The sequence below is a fragment of the Vombatus ursinus genome, unplaced genomic scaffold (genome assembly GCF_900497805.2).
Source record: "Vombatus ursinus unplaced genomic scaffold, bare-nosed wombat genome assembly UNPS02014786.1, whole genome shotgun sequence".
Classification (NCBI taxonomy): Eukaryota; Metazoa; Chordata; class Mammalia; order Diprotodontia; family Vombatidae; genus Vombatus; species Vombatus ursinus.
Genome location: NW_020954564.1, coordinates 34,332,087 through 34,356,899, shown reverse-complemented (window position 1 = coordinate 34,356,899; position 24,813 = coordinate 34,332,087). Strand labels below are relative to the sequence as shown.

Below are 24,813 nucleotides of genomic sequence, written 5' to 3'. Positions count from 1 at the left end.
AGGAATTTAATATTTTTCCCTCCCTCTCTCATTTGAGCACCAAAGTAATCTTAGAATACAACATTAAGAACTGAAGATATAAAGACTTACAAAATGGTTCTTGCCCTCAGGAAATTATATTATTCTCATTAAGGTTAAAAATTACTTACTCACTGTCATATAACTATGAAATGTCAGGAATTAGATTTGAATGCAAGTCCTCCCTGATTCCAAATCTAATACTCTATTCACAACCCCACTATTCTAGCCTGCACGTGACAGAATCCCAGAATGCCCTCTGTGAAGCTTTCTTATCTTTGGATAGAACCACAATTAGAACCTAAATTAGGACTTGCCACAGATTATGCTCCACTGACAGAGCCTTTGAGAACCAAGGTCACAACCATATCTCAATGAAGCAACACATGAGGACATAAGCATATCAATAGTGTCTTCATTATTTCAAAAGATTCTTGATTTAATTGGTGTGGGGTTTCAACTACATTAATACATAGATAGTGATCCTTCCATGTCTTAGATAAAAATATTTATTAAGTTCTTACTATATGCCAGACACTATGCTAAAGCCTTTGTGAGTTTCTTTGCCAATTTTTTGTTCTTCCCTCAGTGACCAACCTTCCATAATGAATTACCATCATTGTATTTCACAATAATAATTCCTCCATTTAAGTCTTCAGTGCTCCATTTGACATGGAAATTACTCTGTTGCAGTGGAAAGAGCATTAGATTTGGATTCAGAAGACATACTAAATATTTACTGGCTCTGCTACTTATAATCTGTGGAATCATAGGAAAATCTCTTTCCTTCTCTTTTGCAAAGTTAAAGAATTGCACTAAGTGATTTCTAATTCATTTTCAAGTTTTTAAATGCTATGGAAGGCTATGCTAGTGGGATCCAAGCTCTGGTACAGCCTATCATAATGGAAAAATTACAAGTAAAGGCAAGTGACCAAACTGCCTGTCTTTCACTGGAATACTAGTTGAGCTAAAGTGGGAGAAGTTCATTACCAGAAGGCTTTCCATCAATGATGAATTGTTTTTGGCAGCAAAAATTTAACCTGGAGAAGAGGGAATAGAATATAAGCAGAAGGATCAGACCAACTAATTGAAAGACTATTGTATGGAAGAGGGATTAGAATTGTTCTGTTTGGTCCAAGACAGAAAAAAACTAGGAGCAATAGGTAGAAGTTACAAAGAGGTAGATTTTGACCCCATGAAAGAAACAAGAAGTATCCAAAAATGGAACAGGCTGCCTCAGGAAGAACCCCCCTCCCCATCACCGAATGTCTTCAAGCAATGACTAGATGACCACTCGTTAGGCATGTTGTAGTGGGAGGTTCAGTTCAGATCCTGATAAGATTAGATGATTGAGGGTCCCTCATGACACTGGGATTCTGTAAAGTGTGCCTTAGCGAGATGATGCACTTATACAGTGAAATGCACTTTTAGATCTGCGATACTTAACTAATAATAATTATTAGTATTATGAGTAAATTTGAGAATGACTTGGAAAGTTTAAAAAAAAAACAGGCTTAAAGTAATTTAGAGGTTATAAAAAATAATTATCCCATCCTGATGAAAAAAGACATAGCAGTACATCTAACTGAGCAAAAGACTTGCAAGTTAAGAGGAGATCCAAGATGGCGGCCCCCATGGGAGAAAGTCAAGAGTAGGGGAACATGTGTCACAAATAGGTCATTTCCCTCCGTCGCCGCAGCGGGGCGCGGCGCGCTATAGGGACTGCTGGAGCCAGAGAACTCGGCGTACATACGTGCGCGCGCCGGTGTCTGCGTGTGTCCTTCAGTGGTCTGAGAGTGCGCACTCGCGCCGTAGCTTTCTCCCTCCAACAGTTCCTCCCACCCTACCCCAGATCGTGGGAGGGCGTTCTGGGCGGAGGGGGAGGGAGGGGAAGCGGGTGGAAGGGTGCGGCGGCGTGGCGGCGTGCAGGGCGGGGGCGCGCATGCGCGCTGGTGAGCCGAGGCGGGTGCAGCGCGGGGCAAGGGGGGGTAGTGGTGAAAAGCCGCCTGGGCCGGTGCGCGAGCCAGTCTGTCCCTCTGCCCGCCGGGAGCAGTTCGTGGGGCCGCGTCCGCCGTTAGACCCGCCCGGCTCCCTCCTCGCCTCGCCTCGCCTCGTGCCCGCGCCTCGCGGAGCAGCGACCCCCGACCCGCTCAAGGCCGGCCGGGATGGGAGTGCAGGTGGAGACCATCTCCCCCGGAGACGGTGAGTAGCCGGGCCGGAGCCGGTCCCCTCCCCCCGCCGCCTGCCCCTCGCTCACCGTGTCTGTCCCCTCTGTCTCCTCAGGGCGCACCTTCCCCAAGCGCGGCCAGACCTGCGTGGTGCACTACACGGGTGAGTGCGGGCCCCCGCCCCGGCGCCCTGCGGGGGAGGGAGAGCTCTGGAGGTGGGTGAGGGCCTGGGGTGGGCGAAGGGGGCTTTATGAGGGGAGCCTGGGAGGAGCCCGCCGGGGGGGGGGGGGCCCCGGGGGGGGGGGTTGGGGCGGGGGGGGGGGGGGGGGGGTCTGGGGGCGGAGTGGGGCCCTGGGGCAGCCGGTGGATGAATGGGCCTTTGCTGGGGCGCCGTGGGAGGGGCGGGGGAAGGAGGTATGTGTGTGGGGGTGGAATGGAGCTTTGTGGACGAGATTTAGGGGTTGGGGGTGTCTGGGGTTTGGTGGATTGGGGGCCCCTGGAGTTTGGAGTGCTGAGGGGATTCTGGCATCCGTCTCTGACTCCTTGCAGGTCGAGATCTGTTTGATTTTTTTTTTTTCTTCTCCACATATTTCCTTATATCTAGTCTCCACCTGTACATGGCCCCCAGAAGGGAATGAGGCAGGAGGGGGAAGTGCTTTCTGTCACTACCACCGCCCACCCACCCGTTAAATATTAACATTTGTATATCTGAAAGGCTTCAGATTCTTACTGGGTAGTACTTTGGGGAAAAAATTAAGTCCTCTGTCCCATTGCAAACGCTGCTAGCTTTCCATCCATGGTGCTGACCCATATATGGTGATCCTGGCCTGGTTTGGCTCTTCCTATCATAAAATGTGGTGTACAGTCTAAATGGGTCAGTGGTGTGTCCTTTACACCAATCAAGCTCCAGGTCTTAATGCCTGGTTGTATCTTTCTGTGTTGCCACATTATTCTCTGGAGAGCTCATTTAGTCTCCATTGAATTCCAAGGTTTCCCAGCAAAGAATAAAACTTTAATGGGGAAATTTTAATAGAGAGGTACTGTATTCTCTATGGGGATTCAGAATGCTTTATGTTGTCTCAAAAATAGCAAAATGACCATTTTGTAAATTGTTTTGCAACTCTCCTTTCCTTGCTACCTTCCGTTCCTCAGTAACTGGTAACTGCTCTTTCCCCCCTCCCCCTCATTCTTCCTTTCAGAAGAAATAAGGATGGTGGGGAGTGTTCTCTCAAATCAGTGGGCCTCAAACTGCCTCTTTCCAAGTTCTTTTCCGGCACTGGGTGGGTCTGTTTCCTTGGGGCCCTTAAAGTGTTTTCCCAACCAAGCCTCTTTAGTCATGGATTAGCTTCCTCCAGAGGAAGTGAAATGGGATTTGCTCTTTCTCCTTGTTTCTCTGTTATGCTGTTTCCAAATAGAAATTTTACTGTACCATTGAGTTTGAACTACAGCCACTTGGCACTCAGCCCCTGTAGGTGGAGACTTCATCTGTCAGATCAGAAGATCACTCTAATTGTCTATCTGATCTCACTTGATTGAATCCTGGTGGAATGGTCTCTCCCTCTTCCCTATACTGTTGCTTCCATCTGCACTAACTGAAATTCATCAGCTAGTATTCAAGTCACTTATACCCAAATAATTTGCATTATGTGACTTTTAAAACATTGATGATCATACTACAGTGATTTCACCATTATGCAGCAGTTAAACTGGTTGGTGGGAAAATCTTACTACTTTGCTCCTGTTTGATTTTTTGAAGCAGAAAGAGAATACTAATATTATTTCAGTTCCTCAGATTGAGAGGGAGAGCAGGATGGGTGTAGCTACAGTCACTTAGATATGAATAATTGGGCATCCTCCCTCATCTTATCAGGAAATAGTTGGCAATAACAGTAATTCTTATAGAGGAAGCTCTTCCACCTCCTGTCCAGGATTTTGAGTAGATCCATTTGTTTGGGGGCAGGGAAGGAATGACTTGTGGTACAAGAATGAAAAAATGTTTCCCTTTTCTGTTTTTCTTTACCTGGAAGTGGGCTTTAGAGGAAGAAAAAAAAAAACTAGAACCTAACAAGAATATCTGAAAGGAAACTATTTAAAAATTCTCAATGAGGGAAATTTTGTACTTTGTGTTCCAGACTTTTACTGGTCCTATACATGGTGCTAAATTAAAATTTTTCATCTAAGAAACCATTGCAGAATCGCCAGATTTGAGGAGTGAAAGGACTATTAGAGCTCATTTGCCAAACTTTTTTTTTTATGAGAAAAGTGGGTCCTAGAGAGGTTAAGTGTTTTACTTAAGAATATATAGAAAATTGGTTGCAAAATAATGACCAGAACTTAGATCTCCTGATTTCAGTTCAGTAGTCTTTCCACTGCAACACACTGTCAAATAATGCCAGCCATTTTTTTACCCATTGACTTGTGTCCCAAATCCTATCTATTAGACATATAGGTCAATATTGATGTAAGGAATATAGTGGAAGCTGTTTGTGATGTCAGGGTAACAGGAAGCATACATGTGTATAACTAAATTTCACTAAGTGCCCTATTTGAAATGGCACTGCATACATGTAGTACTTTCATAAGAGAACAGATTGCTGTAGGACTTAGAATACCATCAGATCCCTACTGCGTCTTTTCTTTGAAGCTGTATTTTCCTCCTAGGTTGTACTCACCCCCACATCCACAGAACAAAAACCAAAACTGCTCCAGCAGTAAGACCCTGATGTGTGTGTATGTATACTAATACAAAAACTTTCTTTTTATTCCATTTTTGATAAGCTGTACAAAAACACAGCAGTCATAAGCCTTCTCTGCCTTATGCACAGTAGAATAGGTTGTTCTTACTTTCTCAACAGGCATTGTTCCAATGGTTATTTACCACCAGCCTCACAGGAATAACCTGTTTAAGACCTGTGTCTTTTTAAGCTTGAGGATGGGGGGGAAGGGTGGTGTAGGGGAAACTACTGTCTGATGTGAAAGTTTTGTGTTATTCATTGGTGGTACAGAAATTGTGGTGGGATATAGAGATTATAAATGTTCTTACAACCTTCTTGGAACAAGAAATCTCTATGAAGTTCTTGTACATAATGTCTGGCAGGGAATCTACATGCCCCTCAAAGAAAATACAGAATGGGTGAAATGTTGAATATAGTTTCAAGCTGCTTCAGCCTCTTTTTGAAGTACCCTTAGGGAGTTAAAACCACTTCTCTACCAAGCACATTGTAGCATCCCAGAATAGCACAGTGCCAGGCACATAGTAAATACTTAATAAATGCTTACTGACTGAACAGGCATTTACAGTTTTGTTTAGAAGAAGGTGGAACTATAACATACTAAGTGCCTTGAGCCCTAAATAGGTTATCTCCCCATCTGCATTATTAGAAGAGTCTCTAATCCTTGTGGTTGAACATGTTCTGACATATTGTGCTTTTTGTTCGCAAAAACTAGTCTGCCATTATGAAAGCAATATAGGGTTGATGGGAACTTCATGAAGAGTCCTGGCTATGAATTCAAAAGATGGGTGTAATTCAATTCCTTCCTGGGATGCTTACTGCCTTTGGGACCTTGGGCAAGTCACTTAACTTCCTTGGGCCTCAGTTTCTTCATCTGTAGAAGGGAATGTGATTAGATGGGCCACTGAGATCCCTTTCAGCTCTAGATCTATGATCCTTTGGCTTTTTTTTTCCCCTTGGCAATGGGGTTAAGTGACTTGCCCAGGGTCACACAGGTAGTAAGTGTCTGAGGCTGCATTTGAACTCAGGTTCTCCTGACTCCAGGGCCAGTGCTCTGTCTACTTCAACACCTAGCTGCCCCTCCTTTGTGGTCTAGGTTAGATAATCTATGCCCTTAATGGCATTAGGTGGAATATGAGGTAATTGTTAGTAACACTGTCATTCCATGAAAATGCAACTGTCTTTTTTTCCCCTGTCTTTCACATATACAACCTTTCTTTGTTTTTCTGTTCCCTGTTCTCCTTCAAATCCAAGCACAAGCATTTAACATAATTGGTGAAGTCTTTAAGGCCCCTAGAGGTGAGGTGATGGACCCATACAGTGAGTTACTTTTCCAACTGGAATCAGAATCCAGGTTTCCTGATTTTTTTTCCCCCTCTAACAGAAGTTGTGACTTGACCAGAGTGACAGTACCAGAATTGAAGCTAGAATCTAGTTAATAAATCCACATAAAGTGTTGCCAGATATTGATGCTATATTGGCTTTGGGGATGGTTGCGGGGGTGGCAAAATGGATGGTCACTAGTCTATGAACTCTGTGACGATACTTGTTAGTGCCCAGACAGCTCTTGCACCCAGTCCAGTATTTTGGAATCATCTTTGTTATACCTAAAGTTCAAGGGGTAGGGGGTTCTCTAACTTCTGTACCCCAAAGTCTCAGGTATTCATTTGGCTCTCGAAGTTTTATTAGATCTTGTCTACTGAACACCAACTGAGGCATATATCGTAGTACTATTTTGCCAGTTGCATTCTTGAATCACAGTGTTACTATAACTAGTCTTCTATATCTTTCTTCCATGAGGTAGCAGGTTTCTAGCTGATATTTTAATTACTTCCAACGAGAAGATAATGAGTTTTGTTAGAGCAGAGGTTCTTAACTTTTTTTTATGTCAGTCTAGTGAAGCCTATGGACCCATTCTCAGAATGTTTTTAAATTCGTAAAATACACAGGATTACAAAAGAAAATGTTTTTTGAAAAGCATGTTCGCTGATGCCAGGTTAAAATTTCCTGAGTTTAGAAGATTTGTTTTATTCAGGAGCTCAGTAGGTTGTAGCATTGTTCTTATATTGGAATGAAGTGAATTTTTTAGTGGTTTCCATACCAACCTGGCTTTTCATGATTTGGAGGTAGATACTTTACCATACCAACCTGGTTGTTTAATCTGGGTAAGAAACCAGTCTTACCTTGTCTGTGAGGGAGAGAATCACTGTGGCAAAATGGATAGAAGTCTAGTCCTGGAAACACTGAGACTTGAGTTTATACTGGGTTTATATTATTATTATATTATATTGAGTTTATACTTGCAATTACACTGGTTGTATAATCATGAACAAGTTAAGTCTCAGTGTCCCCAGCAACTCTCTTAAGAACATAAATTGCAGAGCAGTTGTCAGTCTGCAACATTATCACAATAGGAGTTCCCTTCAGAGATAAAATCATAGGTCTAGACTTGAAAAAGTTATGTAAGGTAATTCTGTTTTGGCTTTGATATTATCATAAGGAGATTATTAAACTTGTTTACCCATTGAAATATATATTGGTTATGATCATACAAAACATTTCTATTTTCTGTGCATCTAACAGAATGAAATAATGTATGGCTAACTTGCTATATTCCTTTGTGTGTCAAGGCAGACATTTGTCTGGAATGGAAAATGATGTTAAATGTTAAATAACATACCTTTAAAATGTACTTTGTTAATTTGTGGTGCACACCTTGAAGAGGTGACTCTTTTGGGGAAAGTTCTCTTTCATTTTCCATAGAAATAGATAGGATTATCATAGGTAAGGTTTTTTTAAAAAATCTTATCTTTTGGCCATCATCTGCAATTTTCTCCTGCCTAAACTTTTACCAGAGCAACTACTGAAATGCTTCTATGTGGCTATATCCATACTTCATCAGTATGGATAATCCCCTTCTACCATCATAAGTGGTCTTCACAAGTGTCACTGGGCTGAAAAATTCTGTGCAATGTAGCAAACCTGTTGATGAGCCTATGCAAATTTAGCTAAGCTGGTTGTTGGATGACCGGCATCCAGGTGATACATGTGACAGTCAAGAGATTGTGATCTACCGGTTTAGCCTTCAAGAATCCTGGGTCTCAGGGGCAGCTAGGTGGTGCAGTGAATAGAGCACTGGCCCTGCAGTCAGGAGGAGCTGAGTTCAAATGCGGCCTCAGACACATAATACTTACTAGCTGTGTGACTTTGGGCAAGTCACTTAACCCCAACTGCCTCGGAAAAAAAAATCCTGAGTCTCTTCCATGCCACATTGGGATAGGATTAAGATGTTATGTGGCGGGGGAGGGAGGGACACACCAGAACATTGTGGCAAAATTGACTGTTGACCTTTTTTTCTTCTTCCTTTGTTTAGTTCCTGGTGAGGGTACCTTTAAGCCACAAAGTAAACCAAAGATATAAGCAGGGAGAAGCAGTAAAGAGCTTAGATATTGGAAAGAACTCCTAAAATAATTGAAATTTAGCTATAGTTTAAAAGCACAAGTCTTGGATTCAGATATCCACTGCAAGTCTAGATGCTTTTTCTAAAGATACAAAGTAGATTGGTAATATCTTGCATTAAGAATATCTGTCCCTTAAGGGGCTGTCATATGTTATCTTGTTTCAATACCTACAGAAACTATTATAAATTAGGGGCTTAGAGCATCTCTGTTGCAGTAGGTGACCTATTCACTATGCATACCTCTCAAAATAAACGGTCTTAGCAGAGATATGATGTTTGTCTTCCAGTTCATTTTTCAGAGCCACCTCCTTATATTTGGCTTGTATGTGTGTTTTTCAAGTTGAGGAATGATTTTAATGTTTGAGAAATTGGAGAATGGTTCATTCAGAGGGCAAATGTTTTAGATCATCCTACTTCTCTAGTACTAGTAATTAGGGGTGGTGTGCTGTGCCTGAGAGCTTTAGGCAAACTTGCGTGTTCTATCATAGGCCTCTGGTATAGACTGCCAACTGTGGCAAAGACCTGGCAAGTATATACTGTCTGCAGTCCTAGAAGTAGAGCCAGATGCTGTTGAGATAATGTTTGCTATCGGATCTCTGAGATCTTTAAGCTAAGGACACGGTTGTCTTTTTCCAAATGCTTCCTGTAAATATGCAGGGTTTTTTTCCCAGTTAGCAGTACAGTATGCAGATACTAATCTTTTTCAGAAGGGGAATTGTGTTAATGGAGTTAAGACACCAAAAGTTATGTAACTGTATTTTTAATATGAATAATAATTTACATTTTTAGCACTTTTGTTATTCAGTCATGTTTGATGCTTCATGGGCCAGTTTAGGGGTTCCTTGGCAAAGATACTGGAGTGGTTTGCCATTTCCTTCTCCAGCTCATTTTACACATGAGGAAACTGAAGCAAACAGGGTTAAGTGACGTGCCTAGGGTCACACAGCTAGTAAGTGTTTGAGGCCAGATTTGAATTCAGGAAGATTTCAAGGGATCCTAATTTTAGAGCTGTAAAAAAGTTTGCAGATTTATGCCAATGCCTTCGTTTTACAAATAAGGGAAACCCAAGCCCAGAAACGTTGTGATTTGTTGAGGGTCATGTATCTAATGAGTGACAGAGCCAGAATTTGAGCCTGGGTCCTCTGAATCTAAATGTATTGTTATTTCTACCAACTACATCATGCTGCCTTCTGAGGCAAACATAAGAAAATATGGTGGAAGCTATCTCTACTTTGAGAAAGCAATAGTGCTTGGATTATCGTACTTTTAAGTATTACAATCCTTTAATGTTTAGTCAAAGAGGGATACTTTAAGAGACCAATAAAGCTACAAATGCCTAGGATTTAAAGGGAAGGTGTAAATCATAAATCATCACCTAGAAGCCACATAGAAAGAAAGGTATTTTATATAAAGCAGATAATCTGATAGAAATCGACAGTGTAGACAGCTGTTTTATAACTATTTACAAGTACCTCCAAAACCTTTCCCTTATTTTGATAGGGTAATTTTTACTACGAAATCTCTCCATAGGTTTTAGTATAGCCATTTCAGTTTTAAGTAAAAGAAGAACTCATTTAAATGCAGAAATCATTTCTCTCACTTAATTCAAAATAACTTAAAGCATGTTGTAGGTATGTTTGGGGTGTTTTCATGTTTTGGTCTCTGAAGAAAGTTACCTCACTTTCAGTTTACATGGACAGTTTGGTGAAAAGATAAATCAGCAACTGAGCCCATGTCATGAATCATCTCATTTTTTTAATTTAATAAGTACTGCAGCAATTACATGGAAATTATTAACCAATTTTCTTTTGTGGGGTGGGTGTGTGTGTACGTGTGTGTGCGCACGCATAAGCATACATGATCTTTTCGTCTTAAAAGCAAGCAGGCTTTTCTTTAAAAAAAATTTTTACCAGAGATGATCGCTTGCTATATAGGGAAAGTATATCTAGAATTTATTGTGATAGAAAAACAAAAGACATCCATTTTTAAATGAATGAGATTATGTTGGAATTTGAGGAAATTTCTCCATGTACTGGGATGAAAATGAAATTTAATGATACCAGTGAAAACTATTTTTCTAAGTAACACTTTTTTTTTCTTAGTTCTTTCTACAGAACAGATCTTTTCTCTGTACAGTTTGAACAGAGCAACACTAACACTATGTAATCATTTCCTCAAGTGAAATCCTGGCTTAATTAGTTCACTTCCTTTTGGTTTCTTCTCTTTCCCAGTATTTCATGATACCCTAAGTGATAGGGAAGAGAGGGGTTACAATTTTAGAAAGATATCCAGTCTCTTTCCCTTCATTCCCCAGGGGCATGAGTAAAATGTCTTCCCTACCAGTAGACACCCTAAAGAACAGCTGAACCAAAGTTGGAAGGGAACAATAACAGGTTTCTATCAGCTGCTTAGTGGTAGTACAGAACTTTGGGCTTCTTTTTAACAGTGCTGTTTGTGACCTTTGTTCTTTCCCAAGACTGCTTTCCACTTTTGGTCTAAAATCCCATTTTTTTCTTTAGTTTTCTGTGATTTTGAAATAGAAGTTCTACGTTGAGCATTAGGTTATGTGTTTACAGGAGTGAACGTCACCATTCCAAGAATTCCACTAACCACATAAGGGAAGATGGTGATGCTCAACCAGTTTTTTAAAAATGAAGTTCTTTTCATAAAATCCAACAAAATGTATTTACTTAGTATCTACAAAATATTGAAGATTTTGCTAAGATCTCTGTGAAGAGATATGGAAGTATGAAGGAGTAGTTCTTGATGTCAGGTTACTTATAATGTACCCAAAAAGAGAAACTTAAAATGTGTAGAGCAGTAAGGCATATAATTAATATTCTGCACTTGTATAGCTACAGCTAGAAAATCGTGTTTGGGTGCCATATTTTATGAAGAATATTCACATGTCCAGAATATGGTGTCCAGGATGGAAAGCATTCAACTGCCACAAATCAATGATTGAAGGAGTGATCAATGTCTTCAGTAGTTAAAATTATACAAGTAAGTAATGAGTCACTGAAGGTCTTCAAAAAGAGAGAGTTAAGGATTACTTTCTCCTCAAGGAGAAAGATTAGCCAGGGATGATGACTTGGAAATATAAACAGTATTCATGTTTTAGGTAGGCATTGGAGTAAATGACCTGGGGGTTCTTTAAACTGTAAGATTCTATGTTGTCTTTTTACAAGCACAAAATTAGCAAATGTAATGAATTTTCTTGCTGTGGTTTCAGCAAAGAACAGGTAAAATTTCCCTTGTAGTGGTTATTGGTGTCAGATCAGTGACTGATAAATGCTCCATTTGCTGTTCCCCTTTGTAGCATATATATGGTTTCTGTAATGATATATGGAATTAACTTACATCTGGTTAGTCTATTAAGAGGCACTCTAGAACAAGGAATCCTGACTTGTAGCTTGATAACAATTGCTGGAAGTCCCTATTATATTTCCTTCCATTTCAATCAACAAATATTTGGAATCTACTGAGGACTTAAGGATTTGCAGAATTCTGTAAAAAAAAAAAAAAAGATTTGCTGCTATTTGATGAATCAAATACCTGGTCTTGCACACTTTCTAAACCTTTTCTCCTTGTAAATTTCTCATTCCAGCTAGACTTGTCTATTAACAGTGGATTAAATAGTCTCCTTTATATGCATGAAATACCTCCTTCCTCTTTATACCTATCTAAATCCTTCCTTTTATTTTAGAGTTAGCTTAGTTTCTTTTCCCCTCACAAGAACCTCCTTAACCATTGTCATCCACTGATCTTTCTCTTATGAATGTAGAGACTCATTTTGCATTTTCATACCACCGTGTGAAATTTTGTCATTAATTCTTGATCATGGCTTTCAGGTAGACCAATAATTCTTTAATTATCCTCCCTCTGCCTTCCAGGTCAGTTGTTTTTCCAATGAGATACTTCATTTTTCTTTTCTTTTCATTCTTTTGATTTGGTTTTATTGTTTCTTGATGTCTCATGGAGTCATTCACTTCCACTTACCCAGTTCTAATTTTTAAGAAATTATTTTCTCCATTGAGTTTTTGTACCCCCTTTTCATTTTGACCAATTCTACTTTTTACAGTTTAGTTCCTTTCTTCTTTGAATTTATGTATATTTTTTTTCCATTTGGCCAATTCTACTTTTTAAGGAACTGTTCAGTGGATTTTTGTGCCTCTTTTTGACCTATTCAATTCTGTTTTTTAAGGTGTTATTTTCCTCAGTTTTTTTTTGGTGCCTCCTTTACCAAGGTGTTGATGTTTTTTATCTTGCATCACTCTCATTTTTTTTCCTAATTTTTCCTCGACTTACTTGAATTTTAAAATCTCTTTGAGCTCTTCCAGTAAGTGGGGGAGGGGAGACTGAGACCAATTCATATTTTTCTTTGGCTTTGCATGTAGCTTTTGACTTTGCCTTCTGAGTTTGTGTTTTGATCTTCCCTGTCACCAAAGTAACTTTCTCTGGTCAGATTCTTTTTTTTTTTTGGCTCATTTTTCCAGCCTATTTTTTGACCTTTAACTGTATATTAAAGTTGGGCTCTGCTCCTGGGGTGGAGGGGCATTGTCCCAAGCTTCATGTTTTTGCTGTTTTCTGAGCTAATTCTGTAAGTTTTCAGTTCTTCCAGGGTGGTATGATCTAAGGAGAGGTGTGGTCACTGTTCTCCCTGACCTGTGAGAGACCACAAACACTTTTTTCTGCCCTAGAACTGTGACCAGGGTCCCTGCTCCCCTGCATTCTCTAGTGCTAGGACTCCAATCCAGAGCTGTGTATAGGCAGTGCTACAGAGTCCTGAACCCAGAGCCAGCAAAGGGTCCCTTGTAGTCTCCTGACCAGTTGTCCAATCCCCATACCATCTGTGGGCCCAGAGCTCCAGGAAGCTGTGGTTTCAGGCGTCCCCAAGGCCTGTTGCTGGCTTGCTGGGGCATAATTTGTGCTGGACTCTACTACATACTCAACACAGTGAGACCTTTCCTTTTGACCTTCTAAGTTGTCTTGAGCTAGAAAATTGTTTCACCCTCTCCTTCTGTTGGTTCTGCTGCTCCAGAATTAGTTTTGAGGTGTTATTTTAAGATTGTTTGGTGGGGAATGTGGAAGAACTCAGATGAGTCTTTGCCTTTACTCTGCCATCTTGGTTCTACTCCCTTACTACTTAATTCTTGAGCTACAACTTTGAATGTTTCTTTCTTGTCTTTAAGGTAAGGGATATACTTTTTGAATTCCCCTACAACTTCAAGTGTATGTTGCTCATTTCAGGGAAGATTCTCAATAAATATCTGCTAAATAAATTAATAAACTCGGAAATTACCAAAGTTTAGATACTCAGTTCTAGTGACCTTAGGATGTAAAATTTTAGAATCTTGAATCATACACTAAGTGTTGCCTGGAAGGGACCTTAAAAGATGATCTTGTCCAACCCCTTTCCTTATATCTCTTAAACAGCACTTTCAGTATATTTCATTAAGCTTTAATTGGTTATAAGATATGTTACTTACTCTGATATTTCCATTTGAGTTCTGTCATGTCTCAGGTTGTAAGACTCAAGAACAAGACACATCACTTCTGTTTTCCTTGTAACACCTTGCAGGACTGGGTATTTTACTTTGTGAGTACTGTCTTAAGATTTATATTCAGGTTCTAGTTGTGATAGATTTGCATCATGGGTAGAATAGTTTGCTTTAGTATAAAACTGAACTAATAATGTATTTTTATTCATGTTCTTGGACCTCATTTGTGAATTAGACCTCTATTTGATACCTTTTAAAATATTAGGTATATAACCATTTATTTACCTGGGTTCAACCCAAAGAATTCAGGCAAAACTTCCTAAATCATACTCCACAAGAATGTCCAACTAATTTGGGTTCTGTTGACAAAGAAATGAATGAAAAGGCAAGGAGTGTCAAGTCCCATTCTTGGTGTACAGCTCTGGGAACCATTAATGGTGCCTTTGATAGGTGACTGTATCCATTGTTTGCAAGAGGACTGGATATCTGATACTATGCCCTATTCTTAGGTGTCTGGGTTCTTTTATTTGTTTCTTTATCTAAAAGTGATAGTGAATCTTGATAAATAGATGGGATACCCTTGGGACTTCATGTGCTAATTTAATTCAGTTTTTGAGTTATAAGTCAGTGGCTATGAATTTACTTTGGGTGAACTTACTTTTTTTCTTTTCTGTTCTTCCATTATTTGTACATTTGCTCATGCCTCAGGCTTTAGTGATCAGAACTCCCTGTGGGATGCTGCTGTTTATCTTTTCCTTCCATTACTCCTGATACTCCATTAGCAGAATCAACCATATTCTCATCTCTAACCCTTCCCCCACTTCCTATTTTGTTAAGGTCCAGACTTTCTGGCTACTGTGATAAAGCACTAGATTGATTTTAACACTTTTTCCCCCCTACACCTTTCTTTAGAAGTAACTGCATGAGAGTAGTCTCTGTGGTAGTGGTAGATGGTGGTGGTGGTAATGGTAGTATTTTTCCTTCATCTCAACACACACTTTGTGGTAGTTTCACATCATTCTGGGTACCTGATTACAGGATATGACTTTTAACAGGCACATTAGCATCTGCTTTAGTATTCTCAGAAATACTGTCATCTGAGAACCATGGTGGTTTTTTTCCTGAAAGAAATTAGTGGTATGATACTGTTAATAATTCAAAGATAATTGGAGTAGGGAAGGACTCATTGGCCACCTTTTTAATGATCTCTTTGAGGGTGGGAATTTTTTTCAGTAATCTGGTGTTTGCTCTGACCATTAGCTAGCACCAGATGCTGGAGGAGTTGATTTCCTTTAATACCAGAAGTTGCAAGTTTTGCTTTTTTTCTTTTGCTTGAGTTTCTTCTGAGCTCTGTTGTTCTTGAATTTCCTTTCTCAGAGTTCTCTCTAATTGGAAATCAAATTCTGTTTCTTTATGGCAATTATACTTTGTGATAATTGCCAAGGAACTTCAAAGTTCCTGGGCATCTTAGGGGAGAGGATCCCAGTTGTTATTGGGATCCTTTGCATAGTGTTTCACAGTTATTAACGACTGAGATATCAAGGTGAATTCCCTCATTTTACAGCTGAAGATAAGAGACCTAGAGAAGGTCTTTCAGTTGGTCATGGATCCCAGTGGATTTGAGCTCAGGTTTTCTGACTCCAAGTCTAGTGTTTTTTCTATTACAAGATGCTCCCTAGCTGAGTTTATCACTTAATTTTTTCTGTCTTCAAGAAAAGGTAATTTGTAATTTTTTCTATCTTCAAGAAAAGTTAATTTGCCACACTGAATAAGATGAGTAAGAGAAGTAGGGCACCAAACAAGTTTTGTTATTTCTCTGGAATAGGCCCAGGGCTAATTCCTATTTTTCCCAAAAAAAGTTCCTGGAAATTTAAAGAAGTAGTCACAGGTTAAAGAATTTTGACCTGGGAAAGGCTGCTTTGTTATATTTAATAATGCACTGTTGGTGAAAGTCTAGGTTATATTTTGCTTTGCGTTATCCCTCAGTGCTGAATGGGCTTTTCTTCATTGTTGTGTGAAGAAATAACCTTGTATGATAAAGGAAGTTGGAAGGATTGCTTGTTTAGTAATCTCTGTAGTAGTAAAAAGTCTCCTGAGTAGTAAATGCATACAGCTAGAGAATCCTAACTGTTCTCCTGGCTTAGGTGTCACTTCAGAAGAGGCATTTTTACCATTTCCTTAAAACTTAGATCATCAGGTTTCTGACCAAGTAAATAGTGAGGAGACGGTAGTTATTAGATATAGTAATGAATGGATAGTCCCTCCTCTTTACTTTATATTTTCTTGTGTTGAAGGATGGGGCACAATGATATTAACACAGGGAAGAATCTGAGATATACTGGGGAAGGTCCTCTAATAAACTTTCATTCTTCTAAATTCAGGACTGTGATAAAACAAGTCAAGTCATCAAGCTTTTATTAAGTGCTTCCGAGCCAGACACTGTGCTAGGGATCCAGTCACAAAGAAAGCCAGTCCCCTGCTCTTAAGGAGCTTACATTCTAATAGGGGAAGACAGTACATAAAAGGAAAGTGAAAAAGTAGAGGGTGGTACCAGAGGGGCATGTCTGGAGTGTCAGAAGAAGGGCTGAGAGAGGAATGCAGATTGACTGGCCTGAATCCTTCCTTTAAATGGAGATTGTGGGAGGAACTCAACAGTGGGAGAAGGTCCAGGTTGAGAAGGCAGCTGGGGTTATCGAAGCAGAGATATTGTAAAGTAGATAATGTTTTGCTATTCCCATTTTGCATACAAAACTTAGGTGTAGAGGGAAAGTGTTGCCCAAGTCTACAAGACCAGAAATAGAATTTAAACGAAATAAACAGTAACCTATCCATTGTACTTGATTTGTATTACTTGGTCAGTATTTCCCAAATAACATAAATGCCTTGTTTTTTAGGGATGCTTGAAGATGGGAAAAAGTTTGATTCCTCCCGTGACAGAAATAAGCCCTTCAAGTTTGTGATGGGCAAGCAAGAGGTGATTCGAGGCTGGGAAGAAGGAGTTGCCCAGGTGTGTTTATATTCTTGATACTATTCCTAAACATGCAATGTCTTAACTCTTCTGAAGACTATAATCACAGTGGAAAGCCTTTCCCTTTAAAACTTGCATTGGTCAGTCTTTTCCCTTCCTATAGTGTCTGTGCTCTGTCAGTATTGGGACTCCCCACTGGATAGTAGCAAGCTCACAGTCTTAATTAGGATATATCTTTTGATGAGTCTCAGAAATCTCTGTGTTTGCTTTCTTGGTGCATTCCTAATCTGACTTTAGTAACCTATGGTCTAAGACAGTAGTATTCATATTTACTCAGTAAAGAGTTAAAATCTACTTACCCAAAGAAATGAAACTTTAGCCAGGAAGAGAGGAGGTCAGAGGCTCAAAATTTTAAGAGCTAGGAGAAACTTCAGAGCTAATCTAGTCTAACTTCATTTTATGGGCCAAAAGTTCACAGACTAGGGGATCTTATTTCTGTTTTCCAAGTAGATACATAAAGCTCTATTTCTCCTAAAATATGTTGCTAATTAATTTCAAAATACAATGGTCTAGATTCTCAGTGTGAAGAATTTTTAGGAATACTTGGCCAAGAATCATGCTAGATGAAATGGTGGAAAAGGATTGTGATTTGCATCTGTGAAATCATAGATGAACCAAAGTATAATGAGCTTAACTTTCAAGAATCTTTAAACTATTCACATTTTTTCTACCCTATCTAGGGAGAATCTTATACAATTTCCCTTCTTAAGCTTTCCTTCCTTAATTCTTTTAATTATTCATTTGACTTTAGTCATGCTCCACAAAATCTCTTAATTTCTCATGGCAGAGAGATGAACCTGGATTCTGCCGGTGGAATAAAAATTCTGGCAAATTTTTGCCACTCTGTAAAGGCTTCAAGTATAGCCCTGACATTAGACTGGGTCTAGTTAACCATGGACAGGCATTTATCATCACACACAAGGCTGACCACTTGATGGCTTTTTTCCTCCAAAGCAGTCCATAAAATTGTCCTCATCTCTTATGTGCACGTACAGCTTTGTTCGTCCTTAGTAACTAAGGTCTGACATTCCCTTTCTGTTGTGGTCTGATTCACTGCTAGTCATCTCTTATGTCCGTAGCGAATCATAGGAGCATAGATTTAGAGCTGGATGGAACTTGAGAGGACATCATGTCCAACTCCCTTACTTTACAGATGAGGAAAATGAGACTAGGAGAGGTTACATGACTTTTGCCTAGATAAATCTTGGAGACAGAATTTGAAATTAAGTCGTCCTGGTTCCAGCCACAGCACTCTACCCACCCAACTCCCAATAAAATATGGACGTGGGGAGAGATCATGGTATGATAGAGCAAGAACAGGCTCTAGACCTGGAGGCAGAAGATCTGAGTTCTAATCATGGCCCACAATTATGTGACTCTGGACAAGTGACTTGACGTCTTTCAGTTTCAGCTTTCCATTTGTGCTCTAAAGGGAGAATAATAGTTGTATTAATTACCTTCCTGAGTTGTTGTGAGGAAATCACATTATGTGCTACCATTACTGTCATAGGGTATGTAGTATGTAAAATACTACTTCATTACTACTATAAGCTCGTTCCTTAGTTTGGGATAACTCTTGAAGTGATAGTGCTAGGGGAGATACCAGGATTCTAACTCACAAAAATTTGGGGAAAATTATAATATTGTCTATAATAATTACAAGGAAAGGCCAGACCCAAGATTATTGGGTTGAACTTGCAAGAGACAAATTTAGGCTTGGTGTCAGGGAAGAAGCTTCTTCACAATTAGAGCTATCCAAAAGTGGAATGGGAAGGGTGGGTTCCTCCTCAGTGGAGGGCTTTAAGCAGAAGCTGAAAGACTTCCTGTTGGATTTGTTATAGTGGGAGTCCTTTTGCATTTAGGTTGGACTAGATTGCTGCTGAAATCCCTTCCAACTCTAAAATTCTTTATGATTCTACTTCCAAAAGGAGGGATAGAGGAAGAAAAAGGACCAAGACTGATCATGATTGTGAAGCCACACTTTCAACTCCAATTTCCTTCTCCTTTACCTATCCTAGTTAATAATTTTTATAAAACTCTTCTACACAGTGTCTTTTTAAGGCTAAGTGGGAAAGATGGCTTCAGATCTCTACTTAAGCAAGATTCATAGGAACCTCACCGCTTTTGACATTACATGCCTGTTAACTCCTTCCCTGATTAAGAGTAAGATTTTAGCTTCTGTCCAAATCGAGGACTCTGTTACAAACTAGTACCTAAGTTTTGGAGATAAGGCTTCAGTCTAGCTCTTCCTCACATTTGGTAAGAGGGCTTTAAATAGAGATAATGTGCTGGGAGTGGGGTGGGAATTTTACAGTTAATGCCCATGCCACCTAGATTAGGTAGGCAAGTTAGCCACTGGGGAGCTGTGTACAAAATTGCATTCAAAGTAGATGAATCAAGTAACTGAGCAGGCAAGGTTGTGGTTAGAGGAAGAAGAAGAAACTTCATGCCGGTGGTGAAAGCCACATCTGAAAAATCGAGAGACCAGCTTAGCATGAAGAAGTAGCCTAAGTGAGAAATCATTTGAACCAGCAAGCAAGGGACAGGCCAGTCACTGAATGGTAGTTCTGTTGTTTGCTCTGCTGGCTAGGTTTATTTTTTCCAAGTTTGCATCTGCTGCCTTTGCCCTTTCATTCCCTGAAATGTGACATTGGGTCTTGAACACAGCAAAAACCCTGTATTTGTAACTGTATATCGCACAAGTCATTAGGAAATCTGACATTTAAATGTTACCTTTTTAAGTAGTAACAAAGTCTCTTTTCTGTGGCGATATTCCCTTCAATTCAGAAAGAACAGCCTAGGAAGATACAAAATCTTATATATCCTGAAAACAAGGAAATGATGACATCGGGTCACCTAAAAATATCTATAGCATGATTTAATTTAACTTCAAACTGGAATTTGGAAGGTCTAGCCCCCGATTTTTGCTCACAAGGTTCCTAAAGCACATAGATCTAGTCATTGAAAACTAGAGGTCAGAAAGTCCTGATGTCTCTCTTAGATAAATAGTTGTCTTAGAGGCATTTATAGACCTCATTCATTCAACAAGCATTAAACATGACTTTCCACATTAAGGTACTGTATATTAGAATTTTTAGGATTATAAGGGAGCATCAAGGCCAGTTAGATTGCCTTCTTTGTTATATAGAGGAAAAAACTGGGGCCCATAACAATTGATCACAATGATAACGCTTGTTCTTTTTTTTTTCCCCCATAGATGAGTGTGGGCCAGAGAGCAAAAATGACCATCTCTCCAGACTATGCTTATGGTTCCACTGGTCACCCAGGCATCATTCCGCCAAATGCTACTCTCATCTTTGATGTGGAACTTATAAAATTGGAATGACAGGAATGGTTTTTTCCCCTAGCTCCCTGTTTCTTGAGTAAGTGAAATGTATTTGATTGGGAGATATTAACCTTCTTTCTTCTCCCTCCTTCCATGTTTTCCCTTTCTGTCTTTCACAAAAATGCATGGTGTGGTTAAGTGACATACTCAAAAGTCATACAGCCAGTTTGTGGCAGAATTGGGGCTAAAGTCTCTAATCTGCTGTTCTTTGTATTGTATCTCCCCTAAAGTTAGACTTCCCATCTAGAATAATGATAACTTTTTATATGCACACAAAAGTATACAATTTCCATCTTCTAGAATGACATAAAAAATGTCCATTTTTATCTTCCTGTCCTGACTTCAAGATTGTGAGGGTTTTACCCTAATTTATTAAGTCAACTTTGGCCCTGAAGTCCTAAAAGCTATACTTCTAGTTCCTATAAAACTTGTAGTTCATATAACTAATTTGCAACTGATTTTTGTCAATGACTTGAGCAAAACTGGATTTAAAAAATTAATCCAGCAAAACATCCCTGGATAAAATTATGACCTTTAATTTTTTTGGAATTGTAATCTTATGTTTTTAATTGTAATTTGTTATTTTTATTTTCTACTTAATTTTTATTCTTTAACAAAAAGAAATTTCCCTTCTTGAGCCACATTAGATAACTTGTAGTATATTATATACCCTCTCCTCTCTCTATAATAGCATGAACTACTATATGTCTATAGAATGATGTAATGGAAAGAGCATTGTATTTGAATCTAGCTTTTTCTAGACTGAGCTTACTGAAGGGGAGGGACTGTTTTCATCTGGTAGATAGTTTAAATTAAATTCCACTTACTATCATGTGATCTTGGGAAAATCAGTTCTCTTCTTTGATCCTCAGTTTCCTCATCCCTAAGATGGGGAGGTTGAAGTAGGTGATCTCTAAGGAACTTTCCAGCTCAGAGTATTGCCACATTTTTGCCTGATCTGATCCCTCCTTCATATTCATATGGTCTTAGAGAGTTGGGACATGAGTGATGGAAAGTCTTTACCTTTAGCAGGAGCTACTTTGGGGGGTGGAGAGGAGGGTCACATGCTTTTTTGGGGAAGATGACCATGACAAGGACTGAATCCTGGCACCAGCTGGCCAACCATGGCAAATCACTAGCCACCTTTAAGTTTCAGCTTCCTTAGCTATCAAATGGGGAGAAGAAACTAAGAAACTTGTCCTGCTGACCAATTATTGTACAGGGATGTTTTGAAGAAAGTACTTTGTAATTTGCAAAGTAAACAACATTGTAACCTAAAAGGCTATGCAGATATATGTTATGCTGTTGAGTTTGTTGGAAAGAACTGTGGACTGAGAATGAAAAGATTAAGTTCTAATTCCTACCATACCATTAACTGATTGTGAGACCTCTTTTAGGAGCTTTTATATAAAAAGGAGTTAGACTTAGATGATATCTTGACTTCTGATATCCATCTGTGACTTCACCTAAGAGCCATTGGGTTGCCTGACTTCCCAGTAAATAGCTGGCCAGGCCAGGTGGTTGTTGATTCCTCTAACTTTCCCAACTCATTTTTCAGGAAGGGACTTTAGGTTGTTTCTTACTCCTTGTTACCTTCCCATTGACTTTTTTATATTGATAGGACTCTGGCTTTTCTGTTCCCAATAGATTGGACACATGGAGGAGTCCAGAGTCTCAGCTTCAAGAAGAAGAATGCACATGAATTTGTATGGAGCTTTTCCCTGATATTCCACTACATTCATTGTATAGACATATACCCCGATTGAATGTGTTATCACTTGGCTTTGCTTCCAACTCTTCCTCCTTGTACATGTGTTGTCTCTAAACTATACACCGTAAACCTCAACTTGTCAAGTCATTCATCTTTTTGTTTTTGTTTTTGGGGTCTAGATTTAAATTGAAATCTTTTGGGTATAGATTTAAGATTAAGTGTATGATCAAGCATTAACAGCACACAGATGGGTTAACCTTAGAATAGGAATTATTTGGACAGAGAAAATCTTTGTCCCTTTTATTTTTTTGGATGAAATTTATCTATTATGTATTAAAAAAAATTTTTTTTGCTGCTGCTGTAAAGCCATAGCAGATTGAGGAGCTATTGAGGGCTGACATATTCTCCATGTTGAATGATTTCCTTGGAGCGTATCAGTCACCCTGTCCAAAATGAAGGTGGGGAAGGAGAAGCTGCTTCAACCACCCAACCCTCCTTCCCCTCCCCCCTCTTAACTTCTGCCTTTTGAAAGCAGATATTTTCGATGCAGTGTTGGACACGCCACTTGGTGTCTTATCTACAGGACAACTCGGGTCAATATAAACCTACTTTGTTGATGCCTGACTTTTTTTTTTCCATCTTGTGGTTTTCTAATGGATTTGGAGGACTTTTTTAATCTCCAGTAGCCATCAAAGCTCCACAACTACCTAAATTCCAAGAACTTGAATTGATTGTTAAATTGAAGGTGCTGTTTGTAGAAATTTTCAACACAATGAAAGCCCAGTCATTGTCACAGGAAATCGTTGCGTGTTCTCTACAAAAAAAAAGAAAAACAAAAAACAAAACTGATGCTGGTCATCACAGCTTCAACATCTCCTGTTTTTGATGCTCAGCTCCCCTACTGCTGATACCCCTCCTTCTACTCCCACCTTCCTTCTCTCCCACCCCCCCCCTTTTTGCTGTCCTGTGTAGTGATTTGGTAAGAGAAACTGCCACCACCCACTCTCCCTCCACCACATATGAGTTTCAAGTTTTATTATTGCAATAAAATGCTTTATGCTGGCTTTTCTCAACTCTGTGTATTGGGTGTTCTTTTACACTCCTCCTCCCTGCCATTTGGTGCATTGCTAACTTACCATGCTAGAGCAGAAATTCTGGGGGAGGGAGGTTTTACAATTTTCTCCAGCCGCAGTCAAGTTAAATAAGAGATGACAGCAGTGAAATGTCTTCACTGAAAGATATTTGGTTTTTTGGAGAGGTAATAATAGGTTTGCCTTTGGGTCCTATCTACCACCAAAATCTCACTTGAGTTATTTTATGAGATGAGGGGATGCTGATAGTGTGGGTTGTTTAGGCTGTTTGACATCTGACAAATGCCAGTGACAACTTGGCCTATAGTTGACTTTCTGAAAGCCTTTGGAATGGGGTCATACTATGAGCCAATCCTTTTGGCATTGGTGGGAAGTTTCCTTGCCTGATGCCACTGCTCTGATATAGCCCATATTTGGAATACCCTTTTCCCCTCGTGTCTTACCATTCAAGTCCAGCTCAGAGGCTACCTCTGAAGCAGTACCCTCACCCTTCCCCATGTAGAAGTTAATCCTCTCCCTTAGCTGATAACCTTTTTAGAAATTTACATACTAATTTGTCTCATACTTATCTGTACCTATGTTTTATGGCCCCTTTGGGACTGTAAACTCCATGAGGTTATGTACTCCTTTATCACTAAGCATTGTACACAGTACATTAAATGTTGAATTAATGATCACTGTTTCCATCAAATCTATTTACTCCTTCCCAAGATAAGAACAATCTCATCTAGGTTCTCTATGAATTCTGATCTCAAAAGAGAGGGAAAGAGTAAAGAGAAGGATTTCCAAATATCTGATTTAATTAAAGGCAGTTACATTCCATAATTTCAGTAGTATAGATTGTATTTATGACAGTCTGTTGATTCTTCTGAAGGTTTTTTCTCAACATCATACAGGAAAGTGATTATTCTGAAATCTAAAAGTCTAAAAGGCTCAAATTATTAGATCGTTTATCTATTTTTCATAGTAAAGGGATTTAGTGAAGTAGAATAGTAAGAAATTATTAATGGAACATTTCCCCCATTAATGTCTCACCCGACTTTTAATCAGTACTAAGCATAGACTTTTGTGCATGTTGGATACTTAAGTTCAAGGTTTGATTTGAGGTGGGTATTCGACATTAAGAATCTGTGAGGGTAGGGAGCAGCTAGGTGGTATGATGGATAGAGCACTGGTCCTGGAGTCAGGAGGACCTGAGTTCAAAATTGGCCTCAGACGTTTGTCATTTACTAGCTGTGCACCCCTGGGCAAGTCATTTAACCCCATTACCTAGCCAAAAAGCAAAACAAAAAATAAACAGCAACAAAAGAATCTATGGGGACTGTATTATACAGTAGAAAACACTGGGTGGGAAGTCAGAAGACCTGAGTAAATACGTTTACCACTTCCTTTAGCTAGTCACTTTCAGAACCTCGGTTTCTCAATCTATAAAATGCAGTAACCTTTGCTATTTCACAGGGTTATTGAAAAAAAGCAAATTAACTTGTGAAGTCATAGCTCCCAGTTCTTTGGGGATTTATAATTTATGCAATACTAATTCACAAAAATCCTCTGAGGGAGGTAATATAATTTTATTTTACCACAGGTTTGTATTAGGTTGTAAATGGTGGGTTAGTTATAATGTTGGCTTTTTTTGGCAAGGCAATTGAGGTTAAGTGACTTGCCCAGGGTCACATAGCTAGCAAGTGTTAAGTGTCTGAGGCTGGATTTGAACTTAGGTCCTCCTGACTCCAAGGTGAGAGCGCTATTCACTGCACC

The 24,813-nt window shown here is 39.4% G+C and overlaps 1 protein-coding gene across 1 annotated transcript; it reads left to right on the top strand.

Annotated features, from left to right (window-relative positions):
* Positions 1 to 2,111: 2,111 nt before the first annotated feature.
* LOC114047071 (peptidyl-prolyl cis-trans isomerase FKBP1A) lies at positions 2,112 to 23,037 on the top strand. The gene is made up of 5 exons (XM_027867773.1): positions 2,112 to 2,220; positions 2,302 to 2,349; positions 16,774 to 16,886; positions 20,125 to 20,290; positions 21,901 to 23,037. The coding sequence occupies exons 1-4, from the start codon at positions 2,184 to 2,186 to the stop codon at positions 20,251 to 20,253; spliced, it is 327 nt and encodes a 108-aa protein (XP_027723574.1). The 5' UTR covers positions 2,112 to 2,183; the 3' UTR covers positions 20,254 to 20,290; positions 21,901 to 23,037.
* The last annotated feature ends 1,776 nt before the right edge of the window (positions 23,038 to 24,813 follow it).

Excerpts from the sequence above, each read along its gene's own strand:
- LOC114047071 (XM_027867773.1), top strand. The coding sequence starts at position 2,184 with ATGGGAGTGCAGGTGGAGACCATCTCCCCCGGAGACG. Across the intron at positions 2,221-2,301 it reads GACCATCTCCCCCGGAGACG|GGCGCACCTTCCCCAAGCGC; the intron begins GTGAGTAGCCGG and ends CTGTCTCCTCAG. Across the intron at positions 2,350-16,773 it reads CTGCGTGGTGCACTACACGG|GGATGCTTGAAGATGGGAAA; the intron begins GTGAGTGCGGGC and ends CTTGTTTTTTAG.